The sequence below is a fragment of the Balaenoptera acutorostrata genome, chromosome 4 (assembly GCF_949987535.1).
Source record: "Balaenoptera acutorostrata chromosome 4, mBalAcu1.1, whole genome shotgun sequence".
In the NCBI taxonomy this organism is placed as follows: domain Eukaryota; kingdom Metazoa; phylum Chordata; class Mammalia; order Artiodactyla; family Balaenopteridae; genus Balaenoptera; species Balaenoptera acutorostrata.
The window spans coordinates 134,216,929-134,244,826 of NC_080067.1; the positions used below are offsets into that span (position 1 = coordinate 134,216,929).

At 34.9% G+C, this 27,898-nt stretch overlaps 1 protein-coding gene across 1 annotated transcript; it reads right to left on the bottom strand.

The window, feature by feature from the left end:
* Positions 1–22,898: 22,898 nt before the first annotated feature.
* LOC130708167 (prostaglandin E synthase 3-like) lies at positions 22,899–24,536 on the bottom strand. Its single transcript, XM_057546063.1, has one exon. The coding sequence runs from the start codon at positions 24,261–24,263 to the stop codon at positions 23,787–23,789; it is 477 nt and encodes a 158-aa protein (XP_057402046.1). The 5' UTR covers positions 24,264–24,536; the 3' UTR covers positions 22,899–23,786.
* Positions 24,537–27,898: the final 3,362 nt, after the last annotated feature.

Genomic DNA, 27,898 nt, shown 5'->3' on the forward strand with positions numbered 1-27,898 from the left:
GATTATTACTCAATGTTACCCTATGATAAAAACTAAATCTCCCATTTTACTGAGCATATGGGCATTATTCTATGGAAAGCAGCTGTGGCTAATTCAGTCATATCTAAGAGTAACTTCCACCTGTCAAATGTATTTGGATCCATCTATTCCTCCATAATTAGAACATTCTATTGGTTGATTTTCTTTCTTTTTTTTTTTTTTTTTTTGCTATTTAAAGCAAACCATAGCTCTTCCTTTATGAAACCTATTATTAAAATTAGTTTTAAAGTGTTATTAGTATTATAATTTTGTATCTACCAGGTGCTTTTTCAAGAAAAATAATTACTACCTATTTTATAGAGATATGAATATGTGAATGTATGTGTGTGTAGGCATGTATGTTCATATTTTAAAATTAGCATGCAAATGAATTATATAAAAATTACTAAAACATTTGTTACCATTATTATGATACATTCAAAAGCAAAAAACACTAAAAACATACATTTAGAGCATAGGCAAGAAAAAGGAAGAAATCTAAATCAGAAAGGAAGAATTAAATGATCTCTTTTGCAGATGACATGACGGTATATATAGAAAATCCTAAAGACACACACTCACATATGTAAAACCTGTTATAACTAATAAATTAGTTCAGTAAATTACAGGATACAAAATTAACGTAAAAACAGTTGCATTTCTATACGGTAACAACTAATAATCCAAAATAAAAATTAACCATTCCATTTCCATAGCTTCAAAAAAAATAAAATATTTAGAGATAAACTTAACCAAAGAGGTAAAAGACTTGTACACTGGAAATTACAAATCATTGATGAAAGAAATTAAAGAAGACACAAATATATGAAAAGACATCTTGGGTTCATAAATTGGAAGACTTAATATAGTTGAAATCTCCATACTACCCCAAGCTATGTACAGATTCAATGCTATGCCTACTGAAATCTCAATGGCATTTTTTACAGAAATAGAAAAAAAAAATTTTAAATTTACATGGAACAACAAAGGACATAGCATAGCCAAAATTATCTTGAGAAATAAGAATAAAGCCAAAGATGTTACACTTCCTGATTTCAACATATTTTACAAAGCCACAGTATATAGTCCAATGGAACAGAATGGAGAGCTCACACAGAGATGGGCAACTTACTTTGATAAAGGCATCAAGAATGCACAATAGGGAAAAGATAATATCTTCAAGAAATGACCTTGGGAAAGCTGGATATTCACATGCAAAAAATGAAATGAAATTGGACCCCTACCTCACACTGTACACAAAAATCCACTCCAACCATTTCCACCTGATGGTGAGCAATCAAAGCACAGTATATCCCTTCTAGCCATCATTTTAGAAAGTATAATGATAAACTATAAAGGAACCAAAAAAAAAAAAAGCAAGGAAAGGACATTCAGACTTTCTTTTAGTAGTCAGTCATGGAGAAGCTAAGGAAGGGTGCCTCCCTGGGTGGATCCTGATCAATTACAGGCTCACAGTAGGACATGCAACCATCAGGGACTCGCTGAGAAACAAGTGAGGACTTAACACTGGAAGGGAAACAAAGGTCCCTACTTATAAGGAAACAAAGAGAGGTAAATGATCTGAGGCCTAAAGTTCAAAGCAATATCTTTGGACTGTTCCCTAAGGAAAATTAGGCAATCTCTGAATTAAACGACTCATTTATTTCCTTCTCTTTAGTGATTGTCAAGCTTCAATGTGTTTAAATATCATTTGAAGTAGCTTATTAAAATGCAGATGCTCATATTTATTAAGTCCTGCAGAGCTCTCATACTTGCACCCTAACTGACTCTAAGTGTGGATGAACCACAATTTGAGAAGCGATGCTGTCTCTCTCTACCCTCCCTCCTTTTAAGGATATCATTTCATGCATATACCACAGGGAAAACTGAAGACATCACAGTTAAGTTGCCTAAACTTCTCACTCTATAAAAATGTCTGCATATGCAGCCATCCATTCTTCCTGATTTTTGGTCTTAATGGGAGCATTGCACCCTTTGGTTATCTAAGGCTGATCCCCTCCCCTTTCTCCCATGCCCTCTCATTTTCATGGGGTCATTATGGCATGTTTTATGTCTGCTCCATTTCTCTCTAGCACCTACTGGTTTTCCAGTCTTTAAACATCCAACATCCTCCATTTTAACATTTCATCCCTTGCTTCTCCTTCTATCCTTTTGTCAATAAAAAAATGAATCAGTCAATCTAAAAAAGAAATGGAAATTTTTATTTGAGCCAATTGAGAAATATAACCTGGGAACAGTCTCTCAGAAAGTTCTGACAACTGTTCCACCCATTAGAGGTCAAAGCACAGTTATATAATTTTTTGAGAGGGCTGTACATTAAATGATGAATTATTGGCAGTTTATACAATCTAGTGAGTAGTGGGTCATGGGTCATCGTGGACCCTTGCAAGATCAAGAAAGAATGTTATCTTTTTAGGAGTTGTCTTGTTGGTGCTAGGAGAATGTTGCTCTTTATGGTTGACCAGGTATTTCTGCCGATGGAGAAGATGGGGAGGTTTGGTGGATGCATAATGCAGATATTCAATGGGGGATACAGCGGGGAGAGAGGAGGCTAAAGGGCAGGGAAAAATTTTTCATGTTTAAAATTTTTTTCATGTTTTTTCTTGTCATGAAATATGAATTTTATTTCACACTTTGACTACCTCTTCCTCTACCTTTCTTTTTATTTGTCCCTTTAAAGAACATTTATTTATGCTCATTGCATCTACCTCTTTGCAATTATGGATTCCTCATCCTTCTCTATCTGGCTTATGCCAATATATCTCCTCTGAAACTCCTGTCACTAACAGGACCTGTTAGCTCCATGTGAACACTCCTTTGGAAACTTTTTGGGTCCAGCTTATTGGATCTCTTATTTATCTCTTCCTTTTTCTTGTAATACTTGCCTTCCTTGGTATTTTTTAAAAATGGTTTTGCTCCTGTCTCTTTCAGAGGAAGAGTCATTCTTTCTGAGTCTCTTAGGCTAAGCTGCTTCCCTGTCACACAATTATTCAATGTTCAATATCTTCTTAAGTTTTTCTTGTTCTAATTTAAACCCTATTTCTATGTGGTTTCATCCTCTTACGTGCATATAACTATCACGTACATTCTAACAAGTCCCAAATGTACATCTATCAGCCTAACCTCTTTTCTTAGCTTAAGGCCTATTTTATTAGCTCCAGCCCTATACAAATATCTTACAGACACTTGAAACTTAATATGTGCAAAACTAGACTCATAATCTCCTCCCTGCTTCATAACTGTTAGTATTTTATACTTTGTTTCTCATTATATGGCCAGCAGGTACCAGTTGTTCAAGCCAGATTTCTGGGAGTCATTCTTTACTTCTCTATTCATACCATGCTCCATAAAAAATTAACAAATACTGCTAACCTACAGTATACATATCTGTGTAATTCATCCATTTGTCTCTATCCTCACTCACACCATCCTCAGCCTAGACCAACTTCATTCATTTCTAGGACAATTGCAATAATATTTTCATAACTAGCTACCTTATAGCAATTCTTGTCACATTTCAACTATTCTCTATACTTTTGGCAATGATCTTACGAACATGAAATTAGCTTGTATCACCCTCTTGCTTTAAAAAGAAGTCATGAACCCAAGTGTGGCATGACCCAGACTGATACAGGAATGTGTTGCAGACTAGAGAACACATGCTACCCTCTCTAAAGGGGGAAGCCACCATCAGCTTTGACTGATCTTTCCACAACAGAATACAGGATTGGTGTTTCTTGACCATCCAATCTTTTTTAGGAAAGCTGTACTTATTTACCTTTTTCTATAAATAACACATATTCAGTCATTTGTTTAACACCTACATTCCCCGATGGACTCTAAGCATCACGAAGGCTGGGGCTTTAGCTAACTTCTTTATTGCCCGACACCTAGCAGGTGCTCAGAAAATGTTTTTGAATAAATGAATGCATGAATGAAAACAGAAGAACAGAGGAGAAAGTGAACCATTCTTCCTACCAAGGGCAGAGGAAAAGAGGGAGCGAGGGAGAGAAAGAGAAATCAGAATATTAAACATAGCTAGATTTTAAGAATGAATAAGATTATCCCAGTCAGCAAGTATATTTCAGGCTTAAAAGCAGCATGTGCAAATGTACAGTTGTGTGAAATCATGTCACTCATTAAGAGAACTCTAGGTCTCTTAACATTGCTACAGTGTGGTCCACAGGGATAGCTGTAGATTGTGAATTCTCCAGAAGAATTCGATCATGGGGCATGCTATGTCCCAGCATTTGTACATTACTTGACATAAGTTAGAGAGCCAAAGATTTGTGTTTCAGAAAAATAATTTGAGCAACACTGTGACGAATAAATTCTAGGGGGAAGAAGATAGGAGAAGGAACTCTAGTTAAGTAGTTATTACAATAACTCAGGTGCAAGATGCTTAAGTTATAAATTGAATAAACAGCACAGGGTAGGTGGAAGTGGATTTAAAAGATAATTAGTGGCAAAAAAAAGATAATTAGGAGTAGAATCAACAATTCTACATCCTATCCCCTTAGCACAACAGCCTTAATAGGTATTTGTCCTTCCTAAGTAAATACTGCATTTTATTGCCTCTGTGTATTTTCCTAAACTACTCTCTATGCCTGGACTGCATTTATCTTTATTTATTACCCAAGGAAGGTAATAAATACAACTTGTTATTTGTCCTTTAAAGACTTTCTCTCCAAAGTGTGGCCTCAGAATCAACAGCAATGGCTTCACCTGGGAGCTTGCTGGAAATGCAGAATTTTAGGTCCCATCAAGACCTAGTGAACTAGAATCTGCATATTAACAAGATCCTCAGGGGACTCATAAACACACTAGCATTTGACAAGTGCTATTTAAATCCCAGCTCAAACCTCACCTCATCCAAGAAAACTTTCTGGGCTTTTCTAGTCTCTCCAGTCCAGCAAAATATATAAAGCTTACTTCTACTATGTTTACAAGTTTCCATGTGTCAGTTTACTTGTATCATAGTTATTTATACACACGTATTTTGCCCCTCCCTAAATTGTCAGGGACATGTCATCTTAGGATAGTCCTGCCCATAGGTCCTGTGCAGAACTTAGCTCACTATAGGTTTGTCCCGAGAAGCACTGAAAGCAAATTCTTTTGCTTCCATTGGCAGACAAGTTGTATCTCCATGTCTTATGATGATGCGTCTTGTTGATTTCAGAACTCTCTTTGTCCATCTCGTAATAATGATCACTTTGCTCCAGTAAACCATCATCCATAATTAATTCGTGTTAAATTCTTCCATTTATATTTGGTAGCCTTAAAGGTGCAACATCTATTTATTTACAAACCAAAGAATCCAGATGCCCAGATGATGGACTTCTTATCATTAGCCTTCTTAATGTAACATTTTTCTGAATTTTGGTAATATCAACTTGAAAGTGATTTCCTTCAGAGCTCATCATGAAAAGATTTTTCCATCAATGAATCGCTGAATTTCCTGTGATCTATGTTATTATCTAGTTGTTACGTATTTATAAAACACTGCCCTTATTAATTTTTGCCTATTCATTTTATGCTTAGAATTTTAGGAAAAAAGAAAATTCTACACTAGACTGCGTGTAAGCTTAAAAAAATTTTTCCTTTTTCGGATGGTGAATTGAGATAAGGTTCTTTAAAAAATGGGTCACTCAAAACATCATTTTCCCTTAAGCAGCAGAGTGTACTTGAATGGTTTGGACTAAGTGTTTTAGATAAAGGAAGCACTCTTTGAAAAATAACATGCAGTTCACAGCTGGAAAAGAAGCAGTGAAGCGTTAAACTGTCCATTATGCTTAAAGAATAACTTGGCTAAAATCCTTCCTTGCCATTAAAAGCACTGAGTGTACTTTTGGACTTTATGTAACTGTACTTAGCGTGTCTGTTAAAGCCATTTATCAACATTTTTTATTTATCATTTAGACTAAATAATTAATTCATATCAATTTGGAGCTTCTCCCTTTATAAAAGAAATACAGGTTACTTTTAGTTTCCACGAGAAGTGCTATAAATGATATTTCAGAACTTAAAAATAATGAGACTCTCTGGAAGGAAACAATAGGCATTTTACAGGTTAGCAAGCAGCGTTTTCAGTTTAAAATGATTCCACTGGCTTTGTTGTGAGGTTTCTCTAAAAAATTCAGAAATAACTGTAGGTGACATTTGAAGTTGAGGAAGGAGATGGGCAGAGACAAGGAGGAGACAACATTATTGTGTGTTCATGTGCCAGGTGCTCATAAGGTAATTCTCTTCCCCTTCTCTCTGATCTGAGGACTCAAAAGCAAAGATCCATGCACTTAGTTGACTAAATGCCACAGTCAGTTTAGAAAACATTCAGACTTTCTTTTCTTTTTCTTTTTTCTTTTTTGCTTTAAATAGAGGAAAGGATATTAGCATTTCTTGAATGTCTTTGGTGTGTCAGAAATTTTGATAAGTATTGTAATAACTTTGATATGTGACTATCACAATAATTGGGCACTGGTGAGTTGAAGAAACTTAGGCTCAGAAGGAAGATTAACCTGTTCTAAACTCACCATTGTCAACAGTATCCATCATTTCTGTTGATCAATCACCTGTCTTACCATTGCTCTTTGAAGAGAATGTGCATTTTCCCCTATGTCTCCTATTTTCTATTTATCATCTCCATTCCCCATCCTTCCCCTTCACCTTTTTTCTTTTTCTCACTTTAGGTTACCCGAATTTCTGGAATTTGGAATTTAGGAAACTATTAGCTACTATTCATTTGAATATTGCTTCTGCCACATCCTCTGTCAACCCAATTATATGTGTATTAAACATCTTGGACTTATTTTATGTTCTGTTTTCTTTCATTTCTTCCTAGTTTATTTTCTGCCTGTGATTCTGTTTAACTATTTCATACTGACATGCATTTTAGATACTCCTGTATCCTGCTATATCCAGTCTTTTATTAAAACTATTCATTGAGTTTTTAATCTTGGATATTCCATTCTTTGCTTTAGAATGTCTGTTTGAATCATTTTTAATTAATTCCAAATTTTGGTCAAAATTATCCATCCTTTTATATATTTTGCCCACTGTTTTTCTAAATTTTCTTGTTCACATTATTTTCATAGCTATTATCCCTATTATCTTCATGGTCATTAAGCAAAATCAATATTTTATTATTCCAATAACTGGATCTTCCATTTATGTTGACTGCAATATTTTTAGTCATGTTTCTATTCTTCTTTTGCCTGGTACAATAAAATACCAGGCATATAAAAAATTATAGTGCCTCTGGACAGTGTTGCCTTCCTCCACAGAAGGCTGATCGTAAATTCTGGCAAGCAGCCTTATTGGGAGAAAGTCTCCTTAATCCAGGTGGGGATTTAGCTGAGTCCAGATTTGCTTGAAGTTTTGATAAAGCTCATTCTATTTCTGTTTCAACTGTGTTCTAAAGATTTAGATCTCCATAGGCCCCAACTGAGATCTTGGACTGTTTATTAAAACGCTTATTACTTGGTCAGATCTGAACTCCAATTTTGGCTTCTTAATACAGTAAGCCTACCAAAACTTCACTCTGAATTTCAGTAGATTTTGGCTTAGCTTCTGAACTTATTGCTCCATAAAATTTAACAATTTTGCAAATTTCTCAAAATGACAAACCTCCAACTATCACACTCATTTCTCTCCACCATTTTTTCTCTGTATGGGCTAGGCACATCAGTTCTTGATGGTCTTGCCAGCTCCAAACTCCAATGTTGTCTTTCCAGACCTGTGCTATTATTTAAAGTTCTTCTGGTTTCTTAGACTTGGACTTTGGAAGATTTCCCCACATTTCTTCTGGGAAAAAAATCACCAAGGCCCTGGAGGAAGAAACAGATTGCAAATGTAGGCAAATCAAATGTTGGCTTACTTACTTGGGAATTTCTTGAAAATCCTGACCTGTCAAGTTGTGGTTGCCTCAGCAACTCTGTAGGGCATATATATATATATAACATATATATGTAGATATGACATAAATATATATCATATTTTCCCTTAAGTAAGCATAGCCCTATAAAGATAGAAGAGTTGACTATAAATATACATTTCCAAGAATTACTTTTGAGGAATATCAATCATCATAGTTTGAATGGCAAAAGTTGTCTGTTGAAGGAACATACGAAAACATTATTGATTTTTGGCTTTGAAAGATGTGTAAACGTGATGGATTTGGATGTTCTCTACAATTTCAATACTGTGAAAATTTAATAAGACATTATAACCCAATTTGTACAGTTTCATAGTTTCAAATTTTTAAGTGATAAGTTGTGTATTTTTCAAAAAGATTCTTGGGTTGATGAAAATTTCATAATAATAGTCATCAATATATACCTGGCAAATGAGTATTAGAAAATATCCACTCAAGTTTTATCTGTTTGTATTTTTATTAATTTGTGAGAATTTTAATAAATAGTATAAAGTTTAGTTTTTGTTAGTATCTCTTAGAGCTTTATTTAGAATAAAATGCAAAGGTATTTGCTTCTTTCAGGTAAATGTATCTATGGCATAGTTTCAGATTTTCACTTTTTACATGCGGAAATATAGTGTACTAGGAATATTTCTCTCAATATTAGTATTTTTATTAGTAGAGGTAATATGTGTCTATTCAGGTGAGAAAGCAGAGCTGAGGAAAACATTGAGCGCAGATGAAAGTGTTGGAATTTAGAGTATTAAATAGTTGGATAAACTTGGGTTTTAATCTGTGTCCACTCTTACTGTATATGGGTACTTGAAAAATTAATTTCATTAAGAATTCACTTTCTTATCTATAAAATGAGGATAATGCTATTTAGCTTACAGTGTTGTTGTGAAGATTAGGCAGTGCATGTGGGCCACTTTGAGTAAAGACTCGGTACACTGGGACTGTACTTACAAAGTGCTTTGTAGACATTAATGTTTTGTGTATTTCCCACCATATGTAAAAACAAAACAACAGAATGGCTATCACTGTTAAAGAGAAAATCCATAAAATTTCCCAGATCAATTAGTTTTTTTGACATTTATGAACTTTGTATATATTGCACAATAAAATAATGAAGTTAACACCATTAAACATAGTATAATAAATGCTTTTGAGTTGAAATCTAAGCATTACATTAAAAATTAAGGCTCTAAATACAAATATATTATCACACACATAGTTGAAAATGACACGTTTTAAATAATGCAATTATTCTCAAGGAGAAGAAGTCAAATGCAGAGATTGGAAGTTCATTTGACTTCTGTTGATGACTAAATATTTTGCAAGATTGAAAAAATAAGTTTTGAAATTCAACATATTCCTGTAATATAATAGTATTAGAAAATATATGGTAGGATGATTCAACATTCCTACATACCTCTTTCAAAGGCATTACTGTTTATCAAAAATATTTACCTTGAATTATGACTACTAAATCCTAAGAATCTAATAACACACAGAATTTGGTACTTACCTAAGAGTTTTATGGTAGTATATTCTTGAAGAAAAGTATGATTCTTAAGAAATAATTTCATTTCTATCAATTTAGATGTTATTTCAAATAATGAAAAGTAGTGTAACATAAAATGAACTAAAATAACATAAGCAAGCACTTACTTAAGTGCTTGCAACTTTATTTTATTTATTTATTTTTTATATTAATTTATTTTATTTTTATTTTTGGCTGCATCGGGTCTTAGTTTATTTTGGCCTGCGTCGGGTCTTAGTTTCGGCATATGGGGTCTTCATTGAGACATGCAGGATCTTTTTTCATTGTGGTGCGGGCTCTTCGTTGTGGCACGCAGACTTCTCTTTAGTTGTAGCGTGCAGGTTTTCTCTCATCTTAGTTCCCCAACCAGGGATGGAACCTGCGTCCCCTGCATTGGAAGGTGGATTCTTTACCACTGGACCACCAGGGAAGTCCCAAGTGCTTGCAACTTTAAATGATTAAAATCTTTACAGTGTATGAAGTGCTCAGTATTTCATTTGGAAAGTTTTGAGTAAGGTTTAATAGTTCTATGTATGGAATAAAGTTTCTCAGGCCTTATTTATTTTAATGACTTTTGAAATGGACTTTGAAAAACACTTACATTGAAAATCATTTGAAAAGCAGTGTATAGTAGTTTTATGACATTATTGCATGGTTTTTGAAATTGTATAGCGTTTTTCCATTTTAAACAGCTCTAAAGGGTAAATTTGTTAAGTTCCAAAATGGTAGAATCACATTAGGCAAGAAAGGATATGTATGTATGTATATATGGATGACTAAATTAATGTAAAAGGGCAAGTGTTTGCTTCACCTTTGTAAAGTAAATTAGGTAAATGCATAGCTTACATTATAATTCACTTTTGACACATGGTATCCATTTCAGTTGCAGTAAGTTATTACTTGATGAGTTTTTTTTTTACTTGTTCTTTTTAATCACTTTTACTAAAAATACATGCAATAAAATATTGAAATTACTTTTTTTTTACATTTTAGACTCTACAAATGATCAGTTTTTAGATACTTAGATTGTGGTATATTTTACTGGTATTTGGTTTAACTTTTGTTGTTTTAATTTTCTAACATTAAACGAAGCAACTTGCTTTTCTAAGTTCTGCTTTGAGTTTATAGGGCTCATAGCTAAGATGTGAGTAATTCAACAAATTTTCTCCCTTTCATGTTATTTTCACTGAAATGTCTCTCTTTAAGTCTCCAACCAGAGGAAAATTAAGTAATTATAGGATTTTTTTCTTTTGCTTATATTAGAGAATGTGTGAGCAAAATAAATATCACTTTTTGTCATATATCTTTTTCTTTGTATTTCTAAATCCAAATGTTTCATGTTGTCATATTTTAAAACTTGTTTCAATAAAAATCATTAAACCTCACATAGTGATAATCTTTTGTTTTGCAATCATTCTCTGCTCTTGGGAAAAATTTTAATTCCTGATGGAATTTTACATATGACATTGATTTCATGGTAGAATACATGCCTCCTCAAGGTTCCCTCTGCCTTAATAATAAAATATTTGGATGTGAAAGAGGCTAAGAGATAATTTACTTCCAGTACTTAGGCTACAACTGAGAGCTATAAAGCTAATGTAACCTGATCAAATTTACAGATCAAATGAGTGGTAGTAATAGAAAGAGGAAGAAGAAAATGCAAAATGGAGTGACTTCCAGGTGCTGGGTCTTCTGCTACTGCCTTAAAGGTATTACCTCTTTAAATCTCCTAATGTTCCTTTAAGATAGATTCTTCCCATTTTATAGGTGAGGAAGCTAGATCTTGGATAGAATAAGATGACTATGAAAAATATATATTGTTTTCCTAATGTAAAAACTGTAAAGAAGTTTAAGAACCCATGGGAAGGTAGACAATAAACTTTAGTGTCAATAACTGATTGCCTACACCACCCATCTTGATGGTACTATATTTATTAGTTGTCAGAGAAGCACTATCACTATGATGTTTTAGCAAACAGAGCTTTCTAGATTAATGTGCAAGGGGGAGCTTTATCCAGTCATAAGTTTCCATATCTCTTTAACCTTCAAAAAGACCAATAATTCGGCCTCATTTTCTGCCATGCTGCCGGAAGTCCAGGCTTTCATGAGGTCTTCCTCCCCATGTGTGTCTGTGGAAATCCCAGGAAGGGCTTCCACATGCCACACGTCTCTGCCCTCTTAACCAGCACCTTCTCTTCTCTAGTTCACTACTTTTGGTCTGGAGATTAGAATTCTTAGAGTGTGCTGCTCCTTCTACTGTACTAATCTATCCACATTGTGGATACAGCCCTTCAATTTATCACAATTAAAGCAAATATCAGGCCATAATATTCAATAAGTCTTTATTGAAACAGTGAGAATTTTAATTGGTTGCTGAGCATACCCTAATTCCCCCTCTAGATAGCTAGAGGCCATCTCTACATTTTGAGGAAGGTTGCCAGGTAAACCACAGGATGCCCAATTCAATTTGAATTTCAGAAAATAACAAAATAGTATTTTAGTGTAAAATTGACCAAAATATCAGGATGCACTTATACTAAAACTTGGACATAATTATACCAAACACTAGGACACACTTAAACTAAACAGGAAAAGAAATGTGCTGTTTATCTGAAATTTCAATTAAACTGGTGTCTGTAAATTTTTATTTGCTAAGTCTGGCAACTCTAGTTTCATGTGCCAGATTTCCTTAACCATATGAGGGCTCTCCCCAGAGTCCAGTCCTCTAATTTCACATGTCCCTCCTTTTTATCCTTAGATCTATAACTTATCAAGAACTTTTAAGTACATTTAAAATACATAACTTGTGCTTTTCTTGAATAGTCAGCATCAGAAACCCTGATTTTGGCTCTCACTCCATTTATAGGCTTTGGACATGAGGATGATTACTTAATCCTTCTGAATCTCCTTTTCTCTGTTGCTGTAAACTAAATGTTTATATCCTCCCAAAATTCATATGTTAAATCTTAATGCCATTGTGATAGCATTTGGAAGTGGGACCTTTGGGAGGTGATTAGCCCTGAAGAGAGAGCCCTCATGAATGAGACTGGTCCCATTAAAAAAAAAGATCCCCTGCTCTTTATCCCATGGAGGACATGGTGAGATGTCCACCACTGAACCTGACCTTGGACTCTCACCAGATATTGAATCATCCAGCACCTTGATCTTGGACTGCCCAGCCTCCAGAACTGTGAGAAATAAATGTTTGTTGTTTAAGCTACTCTATCTGTGGAATTTGTTATAGCAACCCAAACTGACATCCATATATTGGTTCAGCTCAAACTATAAGCCTTGCCTTTCATGGTGGCTGTGAGAATTAGGTGAGATAACAAAGGAAAAGACATTAAGAAAACAGAAATTCTGATACAACTATAATGAAATGTGTTATGTCTCATGTTGTCTTGAAGGTTATGTTTTACCTGGTTTTATTTCATGGAAATATAATGGGGAGAATCTGTAAATCATAACCATATGATAGAAGAGATACCAACAAAAAAAGGGCAGAATACTCAGTCTTTGGCCCCTTTTCTCTCTGGATGTCTTCCTATGTCATTGTGTCAGCCTGGACCATGGTATCTCTCCTGATTCAAATTTCAAATATTTCTGATTGGAGTTCTCCAACCTGCCTCTGCCCTTTTATGTTTCTGACCCATACTTAAACCTCATGTTTAATTGAAATTGGGCATGTTGTGTGGTCAGTCCCCTAGCCCTTAATCTCAGAGTTTGGTATGACCTGACCTTAATTCTTGATGTTCTGTTTTATGGTAGTTTGGTTTGTGTCTGTTTCTGGATGGATATATGTGTACTCTCTCTTAATCTAGACTGTTTTCATTTCATTTGGAATCCTCAGTAGTTTTAAAAGGAGGGGACTCTGTCTCTTCTCTCTGATGTTTAAAAAGATCTTTCCAAATCATTTCTCCAAATGTTGCTTTCTCCAATTAGTTCGAATATTTTTTTCCCTTCTGACACGTTAGTGTTTTTATGGAGCTAACTGATATCAAAGACTGTGTAAAATCTGCTGAACCATTTCTAATGTTCTCACATGATATGCTTTTGGAATCCAAGAGTCAGTCAGCTTTTGTTCCAAACTTAACCATTCATTGAGCCTACAAAATTGTTTTCCTCTAGTGTAGATGTTGCAAAAAAAACACACAAAAAAGCCAAAAACCAAACCAAAACAAAAATTAACAGATACACACTACTGTATAAAAAATAAATAAGCAACAAAGATTTACTGTATAGTACAGGAAACCATATTCAATATCTTGTAAAAACCTATAACAAAAAATAATCTGAAATATATATGTGTGTATATATATATATATATATAACTGAATCACTTTGTTGTACACCTGAAACTAACACAATGTTGTAAATCAACTATATTTTAATTAAAAAAAAAACCCAAAATTGAAAAAAAAAAAATCCCTTGAGTAAAGCATTTGATTGAGTGCTGCTGTTAGGACACACCAAGATATATAGCATTTATCTGATTTCCCCCTATTCTTAGGAGGGTAATGTCCTTCAAGACTTATTAACTCCACTTCTACCTTCCAAGCTTGTTATCTGGCAATAAACATGTATTCTGTTTATGACATTAAATACTAATAAAACTTTGAACAATTTACTTGTGTGACTTAAGATCTATGGAGGTAATTCTGTGTGTTGTTACTTAAGATGCATAAGCTTTCAAAATGGAGCTATTTTTTAGAAAAATAGATCAAGTACTCAAGTACTATGAGAAATGTTACTTCTTTGGCAGGAATGCTTCCCTGTTGTTGAATATTTGGCACATGCATTGTGCTATCAAATCCGAAATAATTTGGCAAACTGAACTTATGTATTCTATGAAAATAAAATCAGTTTCCATGATCAATTATTTGAAAGTTCACTTAGAAATGTTCTTTTCATTGCAGAACAACTAAGCCCATGCACCACAACTACTGTGACTGTACTCTAGAGCTCACGAGCCACAACTACTGAGCCCATGTGCCACAACTACTGAAGCTCACATGCCTAGAGCCCATGCTCCGCAACAAGAGAAGCCACTGCAAAGAGAAACCCATGCGCCACAATGAAGAGTAGCCCCTGCTCACTGCAACTAGAGAAAGCCATGCACAGCAATGAAGAATCAAAGCAACCAAAAATAAATAAATAAGTAAATTTATATTAAAAAAAGTTTTGTTTTCATTAACATTTTAAAGTATTTCCTTTTTGCTAGGGAGAGGGAAGGATGAATGGCATACTTTGTACACTTAAGAAAGTAGAGTTTCTCTACAAGGCAGAAGGGAGTAGCATGATATACTTAAAGTGATGAAAAGGAAGAACCTACAAACAAGATTACTCTACCTGGCAAGGATCTCTTTCAGATTCAATGGAGAAATCAAAAGCTTTACAGACAAGCAAAAGCTAAGAGAAATCAGCACCACCAAACCAGCTCTAAAACAAATGTTAAAGGAACTTCTCTAAGTGGGAAACACAAGAGAAGAAAAGGACCTACAAAAACAAACCCAAAACAATTAAGAAAATGGTCATAGGAACATACATATCGATAATAACCTTAAACGTGTGTGGATTAAATGCTCCAACCAAAAGACACAGGCTTGCTGAATGGATACAAAAACAAGACCCATCTATATGCTGTCTACAAGAGACCCACTTCAGACCTAGGGACACATACAGACTGAAAGTAAGGGGATGGAAAAAGATATTCCATGCAAATGGAAATCAAAAGAAAGCTGGAGTAGCAATTCTCATATCAGACAAAATAGACTTTAAAATAAAGAATGTTACAAGAGACAAGGAAGGACACTACATAATGATCAAGGGATCAATCCAAGAAGAAGATATACCAATTATAAATATATATGCACCCAACATAGGAGCACCTCAATACATAAGACAACTGCTTACAGCTATAAAAGAGGAAATCAACAGTAACACAATAATAGTGGGGGACTTTAACACCTCACTTACACCAATGGACAGATCATCCAAAATGAAAATAATTAAGTAAACAGAAGCTTTAAATGACACAATAGACCAGATAGATTTAATTGATATTTATAGGACATTCCATCCAGAAACAGCAGAGTACACTTTCTTCTCAAGTGCGCATGGACCATTCTCCAAGACAGATCACATCTCGGGTCACAAATCAAGCCAGAGTAAATTTAAGAAAACTGAAATCATATCAAGCATCTTTTCTGACCACAACACTATGAGATTAGAAATGAATTACAGGAAAAAAAACATAAAAAACACAAATACATGGAGACTAAACAATATGTTACTAAATAACAAATAGATCACTGAAGAGATCAAAGAGGAAATAAAAAAATACCTAGAGACAAATGAAAATGAAAACACGACAATCCAAAATCTATGGGATGCAGCAAAAGCAGTTCTAAGAGGGAAGTTTATAGCTATACAAGCCTACCTCAAGAAACAAGAAAAATCTCATATATGCAATATAACCTTACACCTAAAGGAACTAGAGAAAGAAGAACAAACAAAACCCAAAGTTAGCAGAAGGAAAGAAATCATAAAGATCAGAGCAGAAATAAATGAAATAGAAATGAAGAAAACAATAGCAAGGATCAATAAAAATAAAAGCTGGTTCTTTGAGGAGATAAACAAAATTCATAAACCATTAGCCAGACTCATCAAGAAAAAGAGGGAGAGGACTCAAATCAATAAAATTGGAAATGATAAAGGAGAAGTTACAACAGACACCGCAGAAATACAAAGCATCCTAAGAAACTACTACAGGCAACTCTATGCCAATAAAATGGGCAACCTGGAAGAAATGGACAAATTCTTAGAAAGGTATAACCTTCCAAGAATGAACCAGGAAGAAATAGAAAATATGAACAGACCAATCACAAGCAATGAAATTGAAACTGTGATTTAAAATCTTCCAGCAAACAAAAGTCCAGGACCAGATGGCTTCACAGGTGATTTCTATCAAACATTTAGAGAAGAGCTAACACCCATCCTTCTCAAACTCTTCCAAAAAATTGCGGAGGAAGGAACACTCCCAAACTCATTCTATGAGGCCACCATCACACTGATACCAATATCACTGATGAATATAGATGCAAAAATCCTCAACAAAATACTAGCAAACAGAATCCAACAACACATTAAAAGGATCATATACCATGATCAAGTGGGATTTATCCCCAGGATGCAAGGATTCTTCAATATACATAAATCAATCAATGTGATACACCATATTAACAAATTGAAGAATATAAACCATATGATCATCTCAATAGATGCAGAAAAAGCTTTTGACACAATTCAACACCCATTTATAATAAAAACTCTCTGGAAAGTGGTCACAGAGGGAACCTACCTCAACATAATAAAGGCCATATATGACAAACCCACAGCAAACATCATTCTCAATGGTGAGAAACTGAAAGCATTTCCTCTAAGATCAGGAATGAGACAAGTACGTCCACTCTCACCACTATTATTCAACATTGTTTTGGAAGTCCTAGCCACAGCAATCAGAGAAGAAAAAGAAATAAAAGGAATACAAATTGGAAAAGAAGAAGTAAAACTGTCACTGTTTGCAGATGACATGATACTATACATAGAAAATCCTAAAGATGCCACCAGAAAACTACTAGAGCTAATCATTGAATTTGGTAAAGTAGCAGGATACAAAATCAATGCACAGAAATCTCTTGCATTCCTATACACTACTGATGAAAAATCTGAAAGAGAAATTAAGGAAACAATCCCATTTACCATTGCAACAAAAAGAATAAAATACCTAGGAATAAACCTACCTAGGGAGACAAAAGACCTGTATGCAGAAAACTATAAGACACTGATGAAAGAAATTAAAGATGATACTAACAGATGTAGAGATATACCATGTTCTTGGATTGGAAGAATCAATATTGTGAAAATGACTATACTACCCAAAGCAATCTACAGATTCAATGCAATCCCTATCAAATTACTAATGTAATTTTTTATGGAACTAGAACAAAAAATCTTAAAATTTGTTTGGAGACACAAAAGACCCAGAATAGCCAAAGCAGCCTTGAGGGAAAAAAACGGAGCTGGAGGAATCAGGCTCCCTGACTTCAGAATATAATACAAAGCTATAGTAATCAAGACAATATGGTACTGGCACAAAAACAGAAACCTAGATCAATGTAACAAGATAGAAAGCCCAGAGGTAAACCCACGCACCTATGGTCAACTAATCTATGACAAAGGAGGCAAGGATATGCAATGGAGAAAAGACAGTCTCTTCAATAATTGGTGCTGGGAAAACAGGACAGCTACATGTAAAAGAATGAAATTAGAACACTCCCTAACACCATACACAAAAATAAACTCAAAATGGGTTAGAGACCTAAATGTAAGACCGACACTATAAAACTCTTAGAGGAAAACATAGGAAGAACACTCTTTGACATAAATCACAGCAAGATCTTTTTTGATCCACCTCCTAGAGTAATGGAAATAAAAACAAAAATAAACAAAGGGGACCTAATGGAACTTCAAAGCTTTTGCTCAACAAAGGAAACCATAAACTAGACCAAAAGACAACCCTCAGAATGGGAGAATATATTTGCAAATGAATCAACAGACAAAGGATAAATCTCCAAAATATATAAACAGCTCATGCAGCTCAATATTAAAAAAACAAACAACCCATTCCCAAAATGGGCAGAAGACTTAAATAGACATTTCTCCAAAGAAGACATACAGATGGTCAAGAGGCACATGAAAAGCTGCTCACCATCACTGATTATTAGAGAAATGCAAATCAAAACTACAATGAGGTATCACCTCACACCAGTTAGAATGGGCATCATCAGAAAATCTACAAACAACAAATGCTGGAGAGGGTGTGGAGAAAAGGGAACCCTCTTGCACTGTTGGTGGGAATGTAAATTGATACAGCCACTATGGAGAACAGTATGGAGGTTCCTTATAAAACTAAAATTTGAATTACCATATGATCCAGCAATCCCACTACTGGGCATATACCCAGAGAAAACCATAATTCAAAAAGACACATGCACCCCAATGTTCATTGCAGCACTATTTACAATAGCCAGGTCATGGAAGCAACCTACATGCCCATTGACAGACCAATGGATAAGGAAGATGTGGCACATATATACAATGGAATATTACTCAGCCATAAAAAGGAACTAAATTGGGTCATTTGTAGAGACATGGATGGATCTAGAGGCTGTCATACAGAGTGAAGTAAGTCAGAAAGAGAAAAACAAATATTGTATGTTAGCACATATATGTGGAACCTAGAAAAATGGTACAGATGAACCGGTTTGCAGGGCAGAAATTGAGACACAGATGTAGAGAACAAAAGTATGGACACCAAGGGGGGAAAGTGGTGCAGCGGTGGGGGTGGTGTTGTGATGAATTGGGAGATTGAGATTGACATGTATACACTAATATGTATAAAATGGATAACTAATAAGAACCTGCTGTATACAAAAAATTTTTATACACGTTTTAGCTTTTTCTTCTTTTGTAAATGGTCTGTTCATGTCCTTTGCCACTTACATAATAAAAAGCAAAGTCTCCCATCCCCGAAAAAAAAAAAAAAAAAAAAACAAAACAAAGAAAGTAGAGTTTCACTATACATAATTTAGAGTTATTTTTACCCAATTTAGTGTTTTTCATGTAACATTTGACTTTATAGCAGTAGAATTTTCTATTTTTTATCCCAATTTTTAAAAATAATATTTACCAAATTTCAAATCATTCTTGTTCGGAATAATTAGAAAAAGAAAGGAGGAAAGCAGTCAAATAAAATCAGGGTGCCTAGTTAAATTGAATTTCAAATAAACATTATTTTTCAGTATAAGCATGTCCCACGCAATATTTGAGATATTATACTGAAATATTTTTTATATGATGTTCAAATTTAACTGAGTGTCCTGTATTTCTATTAGCTAAATATATTAACACTAGAAGGGAGATAAAGTAGATGGTACAGAGAAGACATTGAGGTATTTATCAATGAAGTTTGGGAAGTATACTTGTAACTTGGATTAGAGCTCTTATTTTATTAGCTGTGAAGTGAGAAAGAGTTAGTTACTGTGCATTTTTAGAGGAAGTCATTGCATTCCTTGGGTGGGCCCCAAATCTGCTTGGATTTTATAGATTAAAGGGACACACAGAGATTGAGGAATTTGCCTAAACTAGCAAATGGTATAGCTAAAACTACTCTTGGTGACCACAGTTGGTTTGTGTCCAAAGACTCCCCCAACCTCCACCCGTCACTCTAAATGCTCCATACTCTGGGAGAGCCTTGCCACAAACCAGACAGTTGCTCATCTGCAAAATTCTTAATATGCCAAATGTGCACGATAAAGCCAGTCTTGCAATGTTGTAAAGGCTTGCTAAAACATATTTATAACATAACATAAATAATATGCACTTAACACAAACATTTATTTTCCTTATTAGGGCTTTAAGTTTCTTTGGATCTCTGGGATCATGACAGGAGTCAGAAAAGAGGATCTGGGATTAGGAAACTGAGAGGCTAAGGAGATTATTTTGAATCATTTATTTGGAAAGACATTGAATCATCAGTTAAAAGAAAAAAAAAAAAAAACAAGGAGAGAAGTGCCTCCTTATATCAGTGTATTATCCATTACCAAGCAAAACAAATTTTCAAATATTGCATGGAAACTTGTAGCGATGGAGAACCTGAAATATATTTAGTAAGGAAGGGAGATAGAGAATTTATGCTAATAGGACTGATGTTACTAATTTTAGATCTGCATACTAATATTAGAATTGATGTTACTTGTATTTGCTATGCTTTGGTCACTATTCTATTGCATGTATTTATTAGAGGTCTCACAGTTTTATCTCTAATTTTGTTTCCTAAGTATTTTTTAATCTCCTGTAATAATAATAATAAAGGTAACATTATATGAGAGATTCTTTACAAGCACTTGATCTGTTTATGAAACCATCAAGGTATATCTATGGGGCATATTGTGTGTGCTTTTATTTACCCTGTTTCAGATGTGAGTAAACTGAAGGTCTGTGGAATGTTTAAGTTTACACAGCTAGTAAGGGAAGGAGCCAAGGTAGAACCCAAGAGCTCTCTTTTCTACTATGTTCTGTTATTCTACTTCTAGTAATGTCTTAAATCCATTAATCATTCTCATTTATAGATACCTTTCTCAAATCTATGCTGAAAAATTTTAACCATCACTCCTAGATTTAGAAGCATTTTTTTTTCTATGCAACTTCAAACTCTTAGATTCTTTCCAATTTTAGGGTTTTCTTGGTTTTCTGCCTGATTTTTTAAAATAGTATTTTAATGGCCTATCTGGTGTAAATTTATTTTATTTTATTATTTGGTTTATTTTAAAGCTTGAGGGGATACTTTCTGACTTGAAGTTAGCTGGAAGTACTGATGCAACTTTGACTTGTGCTATCTTTGAGGACAGATTAGCAGCATCCTGAAAAGGGAAATAGAAAGGCCCCCATTTTGGAATTTCATTAGAGTACAAATTAACAGGAGCATCTGGATATGGTGAATAGGCTTTTGAGCCACACAGATGTAGGTAGGTCAGCTCCTGGTCATGATGTCATTGGTATGTGCTCTGGATTCAGCTGCTTGGCTTGACTCCACTATGGCTTCTTCATCTGCAACGTGAGTGTGATAAGGCCATTCTTGCAACGTTGTTTTAAAGGCTTACTAAAATATATTTCTAGCACGATATGAATGGTGGGTACTTGATAAATGATAGTTATTTTTATTAATATGCTTAAAGCCAAGTCCATTGATTTTATTTTCCATAGAGATAAGAAAATGAGCTTTTTGACAGTGGTTTTCCCTGCTATGGGATTAATAGGCAAGATGGTCACTAATGGACCCACTCAGCTGTTGTGACACTCTATTGTCTTGGACGATAAAGACTTTAGTGATACTAAATATGCTTACTGTGGTTTCAGCTTTAAAATACTATGTATACTGATTTATTCTCTTTTGCTTTTCAGTGAGGAGACAAGCTATTTTATACAACTTAACTTTTTATGACTGCTAATTTGGTCACTGAAATTAAAATAAATGTCAGTTCAAGAGGCAGATTTCTAGCCAATCTCCAGTATTCAACAATGTTACTCTCCAATTTTCACTCCTCATCAGATATACTGTGTATATGCAAGATTGTTGAACTTGGAAAAAATAAAATGTTTTCATTTGAGATATTAAATATGCTTGCTGAGTAGTCCATTGTGGACATCACAAAGTTTTAGAACATTTGGCCATACTTGTTAACTCAATAAGGCATTAGAAAAACCCCTTTCAGTATTTGAAACTATTGACTTGTTTGTTGATAAAAAATATACAGTGAGAAATTCTATCTAAAGTATATGTTGTATTTTTTTTTAAATTAAACTCCAGGGAATAAACAGAAAATCCACCATAAGAACACAGATGAGCAGTTTTAAAATACTTTTGAGAATCTCTGAGGAAGATAAATGAAAAAGAAGCATGGAAAAATGTCATTTTGTCTCCTGTCTTTATATAACTTTGTGAACGGTCACTAAAATAATCCCATCATAGTCTATGTAACTGGTGTAACTTTATTGAGTTTCCTGGAAATAATTCAGTTAAAAATATTACCCTTGACATTCTAATAAGAAAAAAAATAAGTCAAATTATTATTATATATAATAATATACTATAATGGAACATTATTTTACATTCTTTCTCAGAAATGTGCAACTTCCTAAATGCCATTAGACATTAAACTCCTTCAGCACATTGGCTGTGTTTTATCCTTTACTTTTCTGACAAGTTATCTAGAATGTGCTGTGTTGGGTCTCAGTACAATTTCAACAGTAACTCATTGATAGATTGAATGTAGTTTCCCAGAGTGGAATTGTCATTTTAAATAATTCGTTTGGGCTATTTGTTTGGTTATGAGTCCCTTTATGAATCCCCTACCAAAGTCTGCGTTGACTGTGACTTCTTATGCAAGCACTAAGACAGGTGCCTGCCTGTCTCTTTCATCCCCAGTCTCAACAGCCACTGGAATTACTTACAGATTGCCAAAACCTTTTTATCTTTGCTAGCAACTGACCTTACTGCTCCTTATTAGTTTTTTTTTTTTTTTTTTTTTTTTTAGAGGAGGACAACACATTTAGTTTTATTTCAATCAAATCACAACACTTTCTTTTCCAACTGTTGCAAAGTGCATCTACAATTTTCTATTACAGATCCACTTTTAAAAGGTTTTCTGTGACATTACAGCAAGCCTCTTTTTTTTTTCCCAAACAGAGGAATATTCCCAAATTCTTCCTCAAGCAAAAATAAAAACTCAATTCCAGTAAATGGCAATACATGAAATTACAGTAAACCAGACACTTGAAAGGATAGCCAAGAAGTCTTCCAACAGTTTATTAGAAAGAATGTAGACATTAAAAAAACTCCCCACTGTCATGAACATAAATTGAGGTTTTCAGCCCAGGTACAAGCTGAATCAAAAAAAATAATAATAAAATAAAAAATCCAATAGTGTATTAACATTTTTTTAACTCATTTGCCATACTGACAGTGCAAATACAAATTTGGTCTAAATGTACAGACTCTCAAGCGACAATGTACAGCCTTTCTTCGTCCTCCATGCTAAGAGATGTAAAAGTTTAAGGGTCAAACAATACCAAATGTACAGGCTTCAAAACCATCTAAGTTAGGGCATTCACTAGTTTTAGCTAAGATACATCTGGAACACTGACAAGTGATCACTTACGTACAATAATGTGAAGTAAATTTTTTGAAAAATAAAACTTCAGTGGAACAATCCTGAAGGATATACCAGAGGAACAACATGTTACCAGTTTAAAGTATCAACCAATTTGTTTCAGCCACTTTGAGTCCATGTTCTAAAATCTAAAATTTACTTTCCCTAAGCCAAAAGCTTCCGATCATGTCAGTATCTATGTTATGAAGTAAAGGAGACTTAGGTAAAATGTTTTTTATTTATCACAACTGCTTTATCAATTGCCTAGGACCTCAACAGCATCATGGAAATCTGGGAAATGTTCATGCATAAGGTTATTGCCTTAGCTGACTTAAAATTGCCCCATACAATGGTACATATCAACCCTTAGTGAAGCCTTTAAAAAAACAAACAGGTTGAAAAATGGGTTAAAGGAGGCAAATACAGAATCTGCCTTTAGAGCTATCAACTTAGGAATTCTCTCAATTATGAAATCTTGCAGAAGTTATTTTTCTTTCTCAAAATCCAGCGATGTCAACATTCCTTACTCCAGATCTGGCATTTTTTCATCATCACTGTCTTGTGAATCATCATCTGCTCCATCTACTTCTGGTAAATCTACATCCTCATCACCACCCATGTTGTTCATCATCTCAGAGAAACGATCAAAATTAGACATGTCTTCATCTGAATCATCTTCCCAGTCTTTCCAATTATTGAAGTCCACACTAAGCCAATTAAGCTTTGCCCTTTCTTTTGTTAACCATGACTGGCCAGATTCTCCTTTTCGTAAACAACATAAAATTGATCTGTCCGTTCTTTTATGCTTGGAATCATTTGGATCAATACAGTGAAAAAGATCAATTTCATTTAAATGTTTAAAATTATCACTTCCTCCAAGACAACTGAATGTAAGTTTGGATTTTTCAAAATTTACATTAACATCTTTACTGTCTTCAACACAAAATTCAATGAAGACATAGTCCCTTCGATCGTACCACTTTGCAGAAGCAGGCTGCATCGTGAACGGGGCAGGGGGACGGGCGAACGGGTGGCGGGCGTCTCCGGCGGCAGCTCCTGGGCAGGCGACTCCTCTCCGGTGGCGACTCCGGCGTCTTCTCCCCGGCAGCGGCCTCTTCTCGCTTCCCTCAAGCGACGGCGGCGGCGGGCTCGACCTGGGTCCCCAGAATGCACCGCGCGGGGAGAGCGACTCCTCCGGTCGGGAAGAAGAGGAAAGTGTAGGAAAAGGGGCGCGAGGACGGAGAACGAACGTGCGTGCGTGCGAGCGAGGGGTGGTGAGCTCCTTATTAGTTTTTAAATCTATACTTAGGGGTACTAGAAATGGCTGAAATATCAATTACGTCTTTTTTGAGAGACATACTTAGAGTTATTAATTTAATAGAATCGTAAAACTGAGTTTATTTATTATAGATACATATATATTTTGTTGGTTATCTTTTTAAATATAGCAGTGTGTACGTGTCAATCCCAAACTCCCAATTTTTCCCTTAGTTCTAGATAATGTTAAGGCATCAGTTGCACGAGTTTTGTTGTTTATTTGTTTATTGGTGGGAACCTACAACTTTGATTCTGTTTAACTTATATTAAAACAATAAAATTATATTTAGATTCAGAATTCAGTTCAGAAATATGATTTAAAGTTTTACTAGATTTGTTGAACTCCCACTGAGCATCTATTTCCAAGGGCTGTAAAGTTAGCATTTACATTTCCCAGGTACCCGAGCAGCTAGCATTCTAAAAGTGAATTACATTCTCTGCCTAGATTTGGGACATTTCCCTGATTCCAGATCCCAGATCCCTGGATTGTCACTGTAATAGTATGTTATTGCAAACATGCTGTTTGGTGGTGTGGTCAAGTAGTTGCTCCACGGAGGGTCAGTTCTTCTTAGCTCTGAGACTTGTTCCCGGGAGCTCTGATCAGGATGGGATGCTCCAGCCCTTCCAATGATTTCCAAGCACAAAATTCACTTTGTTACGTGAAACAAATAGCCTTGTTGTTTACCACTATGCCCCAAATAATTCAAATGAACTGCTTTTGCACTCAGTCCCTTGGCTTCGTGATTTGCAAAACAATTATAAACAGGTAGATAGCATTATTAAATAGCAAAAACCTTAGAAAATGAGAGGCTACTCATTAGTCTTTATTATACCTGTGTATATGACTATAATCCAGTTTTTGTTTTGCACTGTAAATCCTAAAATGTGCTATATTATTTCTGTCAGCTCCAGTTGCCACCATAAAGCCAATATAAGTTGGTTTTACAGGAGTTTACATATAATCTTTAACAGCTGGACTTGAAAATAGTTCAGATTTTAAAGTTGGAAATAATTTCAATTTTACTAGGTAAAGAAATACAAATCTGAGAGGAAGGATTAGGTGATGTAATTTCTTCTGTTTGATAATAAAACTCCACAAGAATCTATATTTGAGAAATATAAAAATATGGCTGCATTGCACTTTTCTAGGACTTTGAGAAGCGTGGGTGACATAATGCATTTTATGAACATTTTTTATGCCTGGTAAAAATAGCATTACACATATATCTTTAATTCTATGTAACAATGAGCTTATTTTCTCTCTGCTTTTTATATTCCTTTATAGTTTACTACTTTAGGCATTAAAGCAAGAAGCTAATATGTTGCGGGAAAGGGTCTGCATATCAAAAGCTTCTTTGTGGATTCCCACATGTCTACTGAAACATAGTGAATACTATGTATGTGTATCACAATATTCTTTTCAACACTTTGGCAGCAAAATTATTTCAGTGTGATTTTCTATCTTGTAAGCCAACTATGGGTTTATGAGGGGGAGGGGAATATATCTAGAAATCACTTCTTGCAAGATTAAGAAGCTTTTGGATTTAAGATCCAGTAGTACATCAAAATACTGTGGTTTTTACCAAAAGTGGTGAGTTGCATTTGATTTAGTCTGCATTGAACTAACACCATCACTCAACTCATCTAATGTTACCAATGGAGTCAAGACATTTTGACATACATAGATTTGATGTTTTTAAACATGTTAATGCCTAGTTAATTGCAATTTACACATAATCTGCAAATGCATTGTGCACTGGGCACCTTGTTATGGGAGGGGGTCAACATAGTATACAGCACAGTTGGCTTAGCCTTTGTGGTTAAACACATGAGCTCTGCAGCCCCAATATCTAGATTCAAATCCTGACTCCATCAAATACAGCCTCTATGATTTGGGGCATATCATTGAACTTTCAGCTTCATTTTTTTTCTTTAAAAGAAGGATTATAATCGTATCTACTTCATGCCATTGATATAAGAATCAAATGGAATGATTCATGATATTACTGCAAATTCTCTCAAATAAGCTAATTCTGTAATGTTAGTTGATTCCAAAGGCAAGAAAAACAAGGAATAATTCTGCTCATATATAAATTGACTCAAATGATAATGCTGAAAAATACTGGGTATATCACACTAAAATATGTGTGGTTTTAAATGACGTATGAAGCAGCCTTCTAAAATGTTGCTTCTGCTCAGGGTAGCTTTCCTAATGGGCAGTGGACCTGGCTGCTGGGTGCAGGCACCTTACACACTCTAGCCCCCTCCCACATGCTCTGGTACACGCAACCAGCAGTGTGCATGCACCTTGACACATCAACACCCTGCCCTCCATGAGGGGTGACCCTGTCAATTTTATATTCAGGCTAAGGCAGCAGGGATACTAGAGAAGGGATTTCGGTGGATGCTGGGAGCAAGGTCAGCAAGCAATCTTGTACTCACTCTGTGCCTGTTGGCTCCCTCAGTGTCTGCATGGCTGGGCCTGTGCCTGTGGGGATTTTTGAAGGAGGGCTCTGCCTTGCTAACCTGAGGGTTAGCCAGACAACTTGGAATCTCTGCCTCTGACCTCACATTTTCAGAATAAGAATAAATCTTTCATGTGAATGACAACCCCTTAGATGTGGCACTTTTGTGCAGAAAATAATCCAAACATCTGGATGTGGTATTGCTGACTAGAGTCTCATTATTTACTTGAAAATCTAGTGTTGCTGTTTTGAAGTAGAAGGACCGGTTAATGGTCTAGTGTTTCAGGTGATTAGAAGTAAATTGTATTGATTTCGAATCCATATCTTCATCCAAAATGTGCATTTACACTAATAAAAGTTGATGACAAAGACAAAGAATTTCATTATACAAAGAACTAAAATCACACATCGACCTCCAGAGCTTTTCCTAATTTGAGTGATATTAACATCACTTCTTCATCTTCTTATCATGGCTTATTCTGTTATCAACTTGAGACACTTCAAAACCCATGATTTCTCTTTATTTCAAAACTTCTTAACCTCCTGCCATCATTTGCATTCCCCTGCAGGCATGGCTACAGACTATATTTTGTCATGTCTTAGAACTCCTCCATTCAATTATTTGAATATGAATTCTGTTATGGATTTAAATAAAAATGCTAACTCACTTTCTTTAGATTTTTGCTCAAATGTCACTTCAACATTCCTTGACCATGCTACATGAATTAATAGCTCCTCACCCACAAGGTTCCCTATCCCTCCTAGCTGCCTTCCTTTTCTCTAAAACACTTATTGCTCTATGTCATCACATATCTTGTTTGTTTTGTGCTTCTCCTCACTCAAATATAAGCTC